Source organism: Aulonocara stuartgranti (assembly GCF_965226115.1).
Source record: "Aulonocara stuartgranti genome assembly, chromosome: 20".
Classification (NCBI taxonomy): Eukaryota; Metazoa; Chordata; class Actinopteri; order Cichliformes; family Cichlidae; genus Aulonocara; species Aulonocara stuartgranti.
In genome coordinates this window covers 29,644,039-29,656,594 of record NC_138956.1, presented here as the reverse complement: position 1 = coordinate 29,656,594, position 12,556 = coordinate 29,644,039, and the positions used below count along the sequence as shown (strand labels likewise).

The 12,556-nt window shown below is 40.7% G+C and overlaps 1 protein-coding gene across 5 annotated transcripts in view; it reads left to right on the top strand.

Annotated features, from left to right (window-relative positions):
* The window catches only part of vps13d (vacuolar protein sorting 13 homolog D), a 72,231-nt gene extending 67,369 nt beyond the window's left edge, over positions 1–4,862 (top strand). For all 5 annotated transcript variants that reach the window (XM_082519259.1, XM_082519260.1, XM_082519261.1 and 2 more), the window contains 3 exons: positions 1,478–1,609; positions 1,692–1,932; positions 3,911–4,862. In XM_082519259.1, the coding sequence (XP_082375385.1) occupies positions 1,478–1,609; positions 1,692–1,932; positions 3,911–4,042 (505 nt within the window). In that variant the 3' untranslated portion in view covers positions 4,043–4,862. The remainder of the gene's footprint in view (positions 1–1,477; positions 1,610–1,691; positions 1,933–3,910) is intronic.
* Positions 4,863–12,556: the final 7,694 nt, after the last annotated feature.

Sequence of the window (12,556 nt, the reverse complement as noted above, 5' to 3'; positions counted from 1 at the left end):
TATCACTGAAGTTTATTTAGACTCTTTTTCTCCAACCTCAGTAATTATTACTTCAGTAATTCCAAAACATCAACATGTGTTTTAGACCATATTCCTACAAGACTGCTCAATGAAGTCCTGCCATCCTACAATCTTTCACTCTTAAACATGCCTATCTCTATTAATGACCTCGGTACCACAGACTTTCAAGCTAGCAGTGATTAAACCACTACTCAAAAGCCATCGCTTTACACATCTGTCTTAGCTAATTATAGACTCTCTAATTAAAGACAATCTCCAACTTTCCTGTTATCTTAAAAATGGTTGAAATAGTAGCTGTAAAACAGCTAACAGATCATCTGCAGGGGAATGGTTTATTCAAACAGTTTCAGTCAGGTTTCAAAACTCATCACAGCACAGAAACAGCTTTAGTGGAGGTTACAAATGATCTTCTTATGGCCTCTTACAGTGTGCTTCTTCTTTAGCTACTCCTTTGTTGCCTTGGTGGTATGTTTTGAGTCATTGCCATGGTGGAAGACTCATCCACGATCGGTCTTCACTGTTCTAGTTGAGGGAGGGAGGTTCTTGTTCAGGTTTAAATGGGTTAGTTGATGTCAGAAAGTTGTTTTTTGGTTTCATCTGACCACAGCACTTTCTCCCAAGCCTTCTCTGAACCATTTAGACCAGGGGGGCCAAACCTACGGTCAGCGATACAATTATATCTGGCACGCAAGATCATTTCATATGTCAGTTGTTAATGGTCCATCGGTATGTGGGAGCCAATCTTCAGCCCTGCTGAGAATCAAGAAGAAATTCCTGCTAAGTATTACCAGCATGTAGACTTTCCAATGTGCGGCCATAACTTCCTGGATCAAATTTACACCTCAACGTCTCCAGTCTCCCTCAGAATGCTGTTGAAGTTCTGCCATAGACCTGGCAGCAGGCGTACGTTTTATGTGTGCCAGGTCTGTCCAGCATCCTCCCCCACCACCTGGTGATCCAACTCACCACCAGGTGTTGATCAGTTGACAGCTCAGCCCTTCTCCTTACCTGAGTGTCCAGAACATATGGCTGCAGGTCTGGTGATATGATTACAAAATCAATCATCAACCTGCGACCTAGGGCAGCTGCGTGCACTTATGGACACCCTTATGTTCAAACATGGTGTTTGTTATGGACAAACTGTGATTTGCACAGAAGTCCAACAACAAAACACCACTCTGGTTTAGATCCAGGAGGCCGTTCTGCCCAATCACGATGCTCCAGGTCACTGTCGTTGCCTACATGAGCGTTGAAGTCTCCCAGTAGGACAAAAGAGTCCTCAGGTGGAGCACCCTCAAGCACCCTGCCCGTTCGGCGCATAAGCACAATTGACAGTCAGGACCCGTTCCCCGACCCTAAGGCACAGCTTCATTTTTGTCTAATGTTCTTAGAACTGAAATATCCTGAATCGTTCTTGTTCTTGGAAGTGTTTACATTCTGCTGCTATGTCGTTCAGGCTCACTGTGCAGCGTGTGAGGAAGCCCCGCTGCTGTAAGGGACCCCAGGGTCTGCTACCTCGATACTCAGCCACACAGGCGGACGGTCAGGAGCAACTGTTCCACCTCACAGACAACATTCACTCCGAGTTGTGAGTGTAACTCAGTTCATTGTGTGTTCTTACAGTTGATTGCCTGCAGATTCAGCAAAGCTTAATGTTTTATTTCCTACAGCTTCATTGCTGTTGAGCCCATCGACACGTACTGCGTACTCATCTCCTCGAAAGTTGTCTACTTCCTGAAGCCAGGTGACTTCGTGGATCGTGAGGCCATCATTCTGGAGGTCAAATACGATGACCTCTACCACTGTCTGGTATCTAAGGATCATGGGAAGGTATATGTGCAACTCACCAAGAAGGCTGAGAATACTAGCAGTGGTGTGGCAATTCCCGGTCCTTCCCACCAGAAGCCCATGGTGAGTTTTCGGTGACATTTTTGGATTGTTCCAGTGGTTTTGATTGATTCAAATTAGACAAAAATACTGTCTCATTTCTCTTTAAGCAGATAGTTTGCATTAGACCAAGCAGGACAAATAAAAGCCAGACACAGATTCATTCACAGAAGAAGAAACCAATCCACTATGTTTTTTATTTTGTGTCCTGTGTGATACTCAAACAACTACACCCATCAATATGGTTTACTGCAGAAAAAGAGACTCCTAATTTCCCTTTGAACATCTTCTGCAGTATGTTTGGTAACTAAGAATATAACTTCATCTTAGTAGCCATGTAAGTGTCTGGTGCTTACCCTCTGATCATGTGTCATCACAAGTAGGGATGTTCCTGCCGACTAATTTCCTAAATCGACTAAGCAAGTGGGAAAATGAGACTAATAGACCAATTTAAAACTAAGAAACACTCATATACAGGGCTCTAGACAAACTTTTTGCCACGGTTGCACTGGTGAGCACTTTGCGCACCAGTGTACTTTTTGCGCACCAGCACAAAAGTTAGGTGCACCCAAATTTTTCAACCGCATTGCTTAACACCACAGTTTTACATGTGCACTTTTTGGGGGGGGGGGGGGGAATTGCTGTCCATACAGACAATTGATTTGTAAACAATTAATTAACAATCTTGTCAACACAAAGTTCTTTATTTGGAGCACATTTCTACAAGAAAGATAAGTTACTGAAAAAGCAGTGAGCCACCTTCTCCACCTTATCTGGGAAAAAACACTTCATTCCCAATCCAGTGTGTCCTGGGTCTACCCCGTGGCCTCCAGTTGGAACCCAGGAGGCAACCGCATCAACTGGCTCATTTCGATATGTAAGAGTAGCAGCTCTACTGTGAACTCCTCCCAAATGACTGAACTCCTCACCCCATGCTAAGGGAGAGCACATCCACCGCCTGAAGAAAGCTAATTTTCCCATTTCGATTATCATAATATCAAGAACATTGATATAACTGCTTTCTCCCATTTAATTGAGTCTTCCTAGCAGAGACAATTTATTTACTCCTGATGAACTGGTGTCTCACTGCAATTATGGACTCCAGTCTTATGGATATTTTTGCTCCTTTAAAAACCCAGTGTCTCCTTTATCCACTCTGCTGGGTGGAATTTGACCCACTTCCCACTTAGGAGGCTAAATCCTACTTATCCTTACTCTTTCCTTTAATAGCAGACATTATTCATTCTTCCCTAATCTCTGCTTTTTTCCTTTACCTCTTAAAACAGCTGTGATAATTCCAACTCTCAACAAACCTGATGCAGACCCTTCCAACCTAAATAATTTGTGTCCAATTGCTAATTTACCTTTTCTTTTGAAAACTTGCTGTTTAGATCTACTCTCACCTTCCTAACAATCGTCTGTTTGAGCATTTTCACTCTGGTTTTTGGTCACTTCACAGTAGTGAGACAGCCCTGGTCAAAATCACAGATGATACTCTTATGGCAGCTGACTCTGGGCAGACACCCATGGGCTTCAGAGCTGTCAGCATGCAGTCAAGTCTATAGAGTGTTGATCTACTCATGTTATTCAGGTGTGTTGCAGCAAAAAAAGTAAACCTTTGGGGACACCAGCCCTCCAGGACTGGAGTTTGACACTTTATAATAATGGTTTGGGGAAGCCTGCAGATACAAAATTCAAGGTCTTAGAAGTACTCCCCACCTACATAATGTGATGATAACATTGCAGAGGTCAAGTTGTGGGTTAGAAGACCAAAATAACTTTCTTTAATCCCGAACCTTCATGAGCTAGGATTCTTTTTCAATCAGATAATGAGATACACTTCAGCTGAATTTTTAAAATCCATGTCATTTTAAATTGTAAGAAGTTGTCTAATTTAGTTCTCCAATTTCAGTGACTGGTGGCTTATAGGACCAGTTTTCATTCAAATTGTTCTGTCTCTTCCCAACTTCAGTGTTTTCATTCTTTGACGCTCCTTCCGTAGGTCCATGTGAAAAGCGAGAGCCTCGCCATCAAAATATCTCAAGAAATCAACTACGCCAAGAGTCTGTACTACGAGCAACAGCTCATGCTTCCTTCCACTGAGAATGAGGACTGCTTACTGCTTGAATCCTGATCAGGACTTTTGGAGATGGTGTCTGCAGGATTGTGGGGCATTTAATTGATTTTTGCAGATAACAGTTTTTTTAAATCTGTTTTGACAAACAGCAGTAAAGGGTACTGGGTACAGATACGTGACCTGATGTTTCAGAAAGCACAGACATGTACAGGATAGAAAAAAAATAAAACTTGCACTGCAGTGTTCTTTTCACTGTGTATATGTAGAAAGCCCTTGTACTGCATTTGGCCTTTGCATTTATGACTTTTATGGCTGTAGTTGTACACATTCCACAACAGTTCTATATATTTGTGACTAGACTTAAATGTAAATAGAGCTGCATACCAAGAGTATAAATTGTTGTACATACTCTATTATGATGAAATATAGAAAGTCACAACTAAAGTGGATTATGTAAGAAACTGCCTTTACAAATGTATTTTGTGTAAGAGTCTATTAGAGATGGGGACATTGATTTGCACTGACATTGGGGTGGGACATGCAGCCCCCTCATCCTTTCAATTATACACACTGGAGTGTCCGTCATCGCCTACACTGCTTTTTACAATCATAAATCTAATGTGTCTAATTTTATTTAGCTACCCTTTTTTAATGACCTCATAATGAGCCTTCTAACCAAACTTTAAAGCAAAGTGAGGGCTTCCTTTTTACCTTTTACTCTGAGCAGCCCCATACGATAGGAAGCCACTGTTTGCAGGTGTGCGTGCACGTGCGTTATCACAGGCCTGTCAGAGAGATGACACACTCGGTCTGTGATCCTGTTAAAATGGTAAGATTTAAATAGACACTACTTCAAATAAAGCACCAGATTGCAGTACTCACTGTGGGGAACGCATTATTTTCCGACTCATTCAAAACACACATTTCCATTGTTGACTTCTTGCTTGTCCAGTGGTCTTTACTTCAATGATACACAGGGGCCACTACTGTCCTGTCTCAGGAAAACCAAGACCAAAAATGTGGAAGAAAGAGCTGGCCAAGTCTACAATCTCAGTGTTTTTTCCCTATATATTTTTTTTTGTTTTTCTTTTTATTACCGGAGCCACAGCTGAGGGGTTGCAAAACCCTGAAATTAGACAGCTGGCAAGAAAGATTACTGCTGCTGTCACTCCTCTTCCTCCTCTGCCTGTGCTTCAAGGATTCTGAGAGTTAGTATGATTTAGGTATTGATTCATTTTAACTATTGCATTCTGCCTGCTCTAATCAAGTTCACTTAATGTTTAATAGTCCACATTTAATCTATTTAGTCATATGCAGTTGAGGGTTTCTTTCTTTTACATAACGTTTGTATATAAAGGTATAATGATATTTTTAAAAATTACATACATAATCTATACATTAAATTAAATCCCTAAAAAACTGATATTAGTCTTTACTACCTCATTTTAAGTAAATTCCACCTAAAGTTGGGGTCAGCTTCATAACAGTTAATGTACATTTAAGGTATTTTTGTAGTTTAACATTTAAACCTTATACATTATATCACTGGACAGCAGTTTATTCATTTTCTTTCTTCTGAAAACTCTAATTGATGCTCTATTCCTCCACTGTCAAGCTCAAACTTTGTGAAACTTGTGCTTCATTTATATAGCACCAATTTACAGCACTTTACCCCTACAATATTAGAGAGGAAACCGCAACAATCAGATGACCTTCCAATGGGGAGCACTCTGTGACAGTGGGAATGAAGAACTCTTAATAGGACGGGATGTGATTATTTGTAACTTTTTCAGTGATGACTTTTGCTGGGCAAAAAAGTAAAACAGGCAATGTTACTGGAGAAGAGCTGCAGGAGCATGTAACTGATGCTGAGAAAGTGGTGGTTCAATATTATAGAGTCGATCCTTACTTCCAACAGTGAAAGGACCGGAAACGTGGAGTGGCAGTTATTACGAGTGAAAATGTGCAGCTGTCAACCATCAAAGTGAAAAAAGACTGGGCCCTCCAACACGGTACTGGAAGGAGATGCCAGTCAACCAGTAAATAATCCAAAGCAAGACCTCAGTATCCACCAGCTACTTGAACAAAAAACAAAACCGATATAGATAAATATGCTCAGTGAAAGCAGCCCAAAGCTCCTCAGAATATGAAAACGATGAAAAATCAACAAACACTATATGGATGCTCCCAAAGTGGCAAAAAATGTTTAAAAATCATCTGGTCCTTAACAGGTATAGTAAATCCAAATGTAGAAGTAGTGTGAAACAATTAAGTAAAGCCTTATTTAGGCAAATAAATGGAAAATGGACTGGTTCTTATATATCACTTTTCTATTCTACTTTTCTACACATTCCAATGATCAGAGAGCAACTATGGGTATCAGTGTCTTTTCCACAGATGCTTGGGCATTGTTAGAATATACTTTTTATGTTTAATGCTTATAAACCTCATTACTTTATATTTCAAATAAACTCATAACACATTTATGTTTTATCTAATCTCACACATTCAAATGTTATCTTTCCAGTGTGGGTGTTGGGTTGTGATACCTACAAGAAAACAACTCTGGGTCTCCTGAACAACCTAAGAGGCATGGTGTTTTTAACTTGAACCTTTTAACTGCTTAATAAATTTAAGAAAATGTACTTTGGGCATATTTGTCTTTCATCTCATGAAATGAATCTGACAGCGTGCAGACTGGAGCAGCCACAGATCAAACCACCAACCTTCCAATTAGTAGATGGACTATACCTCCTGACCTACAGCCAACGTTAGCTGTCCAGCCAGGTGCTGATTATCAAATGCACTTAAGCGCTCCTCAGTAGCCATTTTTGTAGTTTCAGGCCTTTGCTACTAACAAGCTCCAACAGGGATGACTCCAGAGGGACTGCACACAATGAATGAGAAAAAAAAGGGTTCCCAGTCATCCAGGTCATGGTAGTCTGAGGAGCTTTGAAAGAAAGCAGCTGGAATTCTCTAAGTTTCTTGAAGACCTTTCACCCCTTGTGAGGAGAAAATTGTTAGAAGGCAAAGAAACTCACAACTCAGAGACCGTTAACTTGTCTGTTAACACAGGAGGTAGTATCATATGTCACAGCATTCTTCTACACATATGGCTTCACTCTCTTTTCCTGTGGTGGTTCCAATTCACAAGCTCTCCTTCCTTTAAATGAAGCTACAACTAAACATAATCACAAAACTAAAAAATCTTTCATCATTCCCTCCTGTTGTAGCGAATTTAAACAGATACATCAACGTGTTTCAGACACAGACCCTACATTGTGAGTGCTTTCGGTCTGGTCGTCATAAAATGTGTATCATTCAAACATAATCATTCATCACATTAGTTTCATACTCATCGTCTTCTCCTTCTTCCTCGTCTGGCACAGTGACATATGCAACAAGAGATTGAGATATCATTCTTGATACCATTCCTCTTACACAGGGGATAATGCATGTAGTAAAGATATAAAACATGATAAGTATTAGGCCAATAAACATCAAAACCTTAAACATCAATGTTCTCCATGAGCCGCTCATAAGCCAATCCCACCAATTACTTTGTGAATTTGCCCAATCGGTTACCTGTGCCTGTTGAACGTTTCGAAGTAATTGTAGATTATTTGTCATATTACCAGAATGCACATTGTCTGGAATATATGTACAACAAGTTGTATTAAACAAAACACACAGTCCACCCTTTTCTGCCAAGATCATGTCCAGGGCAACTCGGTGTTGCATAACAGTTATTCTTATGGCATCAATTTCCTGATTTTGCTCTTTGTTGATGCTGGTCGATGCATTTAAAAACAGCCCAAAACGATAATCCAATAGTCAGGGGGTCGCTGTGGTTTAGGACAATTCCTGAATATTGATAACCTAGACTGGCAAAGCTTGCTGCGCATGTCACTTGAGTCATGTTCATAGGTCTGCCATATAATGTAGCATGCTGTGTTGTAGCAGGCATGTGTGAGTATATATAACAATCTTTGCCTTCTGTGCGATTATATATGTATCTATACCAGGCCTTGTTCATCCAGGGATGGATGTGGTCCTGTGTCACTTCAGCCAGGTGTGAGTTGTCATATGTCCATGCCCTTCTATGCAAGTTGGCTTCTTGATCCTTTAAGTGCATCAGAGTCCATGCTGTAAGCAGCAGGGCCAAGGTGGTAAACAGAATAATCTTCATGATGACCAGACACACCGATTTACTCTGGTGAGTGGACTACAGGCGAGAAGTAGAAGGCGGGATATACCCAATCAGCCCTCCCTTCACCTGTAGATCACCAAAGAGTCGGGGTGGTGGTGTCTTTAGGTTGTGCTGTCACTCACTTCCACTTTTTTGCAATGGCTCTGGTGGACCCAAGAGGGCCTCTCAGCGATTTTGCAAGCTGTTGGTGTCGTTAGGAGTACTTGGTATGGACCTTCCCACCGAGGTGAGTTCCAATTCTTTCTCTGGAGTACTCGTATAAGGACCCAATCGCCTGGTTTTAATCTGCAAGAGACTTGAGAAGCGTCGCACAGCAGTTCAAAACAATATCTCTATTTTCTACTAAAGTTGCCTCTCTAACAGATTTATCTATTGGTTCACTTGCATCAAATCATGCATCTTTTCACTGAGGTCTGATTCAAACTATCTTACTTCTGATTCTTTCCAAAAATAATTTCACATGTAACAATTTACTGTATATATGTGTGTTTTCTATTTTTGTTTACCTCTTTGTTGTGATCTGGTGGACATCTCTAAACACCATCATGAGTTCAGGCTTCAATTTCAACCCAATTATACTCCTCTGGGCTTCACGTTCACTGGCCCCTGTACCCTTCTCAAAGTATCCTTCGTTGTCTTAAATCTCCAGCAAACATAATCTGTTTCTTCTCTGTTTCTTTTCAGTATTTTCCTTTTAGATTAAGTCCCAGCCAGGCAAAATATCACATTCAGTGCCTTTAAACAGTTATGTCACACTGTTCTTACCAGCCTGCTGTTAATTCTTCAAGTCCACGATGTTCTGTTGGTCTTCATCAGGAGATTGACTGTCCTTTGAGCTTCTTCTCAGGATCGGGACAAGTGGGAGGTCAAGCTGTAAAAATTTAAGCCAAACTTTGGCCTGTTTTCTCCCAATTATGTTAATCTATGGTTTTGCTGCTATGCTCAAAATTCTAGGTTGAGAAAAGTCCACCTTTATTTATTTGTGACCTATATTGACACACTAAACCATAACATTAATATCATTTTCATTTCTTTTCTTAAAGCCTCCATTTGCTTCATCTGGCTAGAGTCTGTCTCTTCTGTTTTTCTCTCTGGGTGCTCACTCCTTTTATGGGCATGCAAAGGTCCTGTCACACACACACTTCCTGTTACTCTCTTTTGTGTTTCTACAGGCTAATCAAACTCATTTTGTATTTACAATCTACAAACCCTCTGTAATTCTACTAACTTTTAATCTAAAATGTAGCATCATTCACACAATAATTTCATAATCCTCTCACACACACTGCCTTTTAAATAAACTAAACTCTTTGCATTTTTATCTATTTCAGGCATTTTCTGGGTCTCTGTTTTATGGTGCCGTTAGTTCTCTCTACTAACCCTGCACTCCATAGATGATAAGCACATTGATTTCTTATGCTGAATCCTAGTGCTTCAGAGACCTTACTGATCACATCATTGACAAAATGTGTCCCATTGTCTGATCTTATCAGAGAAGGGATACCATATGTTGGAATAAAATGATTACATAAACATTTTGCAATGGAGATTGCCTCTGCTTTTTACTGGATATACAGTGGGGCAAAAAAGTATTTAGTCAGCCACCGATTGTGCAAGTTCCCCCACTTAAAATGATGACAGAGGTCAGTAATTTGCACCAGAGGTACACTTCAACTGTGAGAGACAGAATGTGAAAAAAAAATCCATGAATCCACATGGTAGGATTTGTAAAGAATTTATTCGTAAATCAGGGTGGAAAATAAGTATTTGGTCACCTCAAACAAGGAAAATCTCTGGCTCTCACAGACCTGTAATGTCTTCTGTAAGAAGCTTTTCTGTCCACCACTCGTTACCTGTATGAATGGCACCTGTTTGAACTCATCATCTGTATAAAAGACACCTGTCCACAGCCTCAAACAGTCAGACTCCAAACTCCGCCATGGCCAAGACCAAAGAGCTTTCGAAGGACACCAGGAAAAGTATTGTAGACCTGCACCAGACTGGGAAGAGTGAATCTACAATAGGCAAGCAGCTTGGTGTGAAAAAATCAACTGTGGGAGCAATCATCAGAAAATGGAAGACATACAAGACCACTGATAATCTCCCTCGATCTGGGGCTCCACGCAAGATCTCATCCCGTGGGGTCAAAATGATCATGAGAACGGTGAGCAAAGATCCCAGAACCACACGGGGGGACCTGGTGAATGACCTGCAGAGAGCTGGGACCAAAGTAACAAAGGTCACCATCAGTAACACACTACAACGGCAGGGAATCAAATCCCGCAGTGCCAGACGTGTTCCGCTGCTGAAGCCAGTGCATGTCCAGGCCCGTCTGAAGTTTGCCAGAGAGCACATGGATGATACAGCAGAGGATTGGGAGAATGTCATGTGGTCAGATGAAACCAAAGTAGAACTTTTTGGTATAAACTCAACTCGTCGTGTTTGGAGGAAGAAGAATACTGAGTTGCATCCCAAGAACACCATACCTACTGTGAAGCATGGGGGTGGAAACATCATGCTATGGGGCTGTTTTTCTGCCAAGGGGACAGGACGACTGATCCGTGTTAAGGACAGAATGAATGGGGCCATGTATCGTGAGATTTTGAGCCAAAACCTCCTTCCATCAGTGAGAACTTTGAAGATGAAACGAGGCTGGGTCTTCCAACATGACAATGATCCAAAACACACCGCCCGGGCAACAAAGGAGTGTAGAAGCAAGAAGCATTTGAAAGTCCTGGAGTGGCCTAGCCAGTCTCCAGACCTCAACCCCATAGAAAATCTGTGGCGGGAGTTGAAAGTCCGTGTTGCTCGGCGACAGCCCCAAAACATCACTGCTCTCGAGAAGATCTGCATGGAGGAATGGGCCAAAATACCAGCTACTGTGTGTGCAAACCTGGTAAAGACCTATAGTAAACGTTTGACCTCTGTTATTGCCAACAAAGGTTATGTTACAAAGTATTGAGTTGTATTTTTGTTATTGACCAAATACTTATTTTCCACCCTGATTTACGAATAAATTCTTTACAAATCCTACCATGTGAATTCATGGATTTTTTTTCACATTCTGTCTCTCACAGTTGAAGTGTACCTCTGGTGCAAATTACTGACCTCTGTCATCATTTTAAGTGGGGGAACTTGCACAATCGGTGGCTGACTAAATACTTTTTTGCCCCACTGTATCTCTGGTCAGTTTGAAAACACATCTGTGATCACTAAGGCATATTTTGATCCTTGACATTCTTTCAATTTGATAAAATCCATGTGGATTGTGTGGAGAACTGGCCTCTCTTAGGTCTTAAGTTTCCTTGTGAGTTGTGTTTTTGACAGAATAGGCATGTTCTTACAAATTTTTTCGCTGAAGTTTCAAAATTTATAGTGTAAAAATTTATAGTGTAAAAGTGTGTATTGTTTATCTATACTATATTTCCCTCCTGTTGACACATGTGTTACTTCATGTGTCACTACAGCCGCTGTCCTGTGTAACGACTCTGGTAATATTGGTTTTCCATCACAGACCATTAAGTCATCTTTCAGTTGTGCTCCACATTTCAGCCACTTGTTTTGTTCAGTGATTGTTGCAGCTTTTTGTTCGGTTTTTAGTACGTCAAGTGGTATTTCTGGGCAGTAGTCGGATACTAGTAGTTCTGCCGATTGTTGTGCAGCCTGTTTTGCTGCTTGATCTGCAAAATTATTTCCTTTTGTGACAATAAAATTGTCTTTTTGATGTGCTGCACATTTGCAAAGTGCCAATTGTTTTGGCAAGGTGATCACTTCCAATAAGATTTTTAATAAGCTGCCGTGTTTCACTGGGTTACCCGTAGAGGTGACCATATCTCTATTATGCAAAATTTTTGCAAAGTTGTGCACTGCTGAAAAACAAACTGGCTGTCAGTGTATATATTTATATTTTGGCCTGTGTGCAATTCATATGCACGTATGACTGCATACGTGCAGCTGACTCTTTTACTGCCTCTGCTGCGGCTACACAGACTTGCACATGCAGGCAGGCCTGACGCAACAGAGTCTAATTTACACAAGTCTAAGTTTCACCAGGAATGTTAACAGGCGTTATTTTTCTCCAAATGCCTGTGTTATCACAGCTTTCATATAACCTGCTCCTCTATCTACACGTAAGTAGAAAGGCTTATCATAGTCAGGCAATGCTAAAACTGTATCTGTCTGTAATGCCTATTTTTAAACAACTGAATGCTTCTTCTTTCTTCTCTATAGATGCAACATTACATTTTCACTTAATGCATTTTTAGATAATTTCTAGTTTTTCAAAGAATTCATCCTCTCACACATCTTACATATTTCAAACTTTGAAGTTAGAGTTTTTATATATATATATTAGTGCTGTC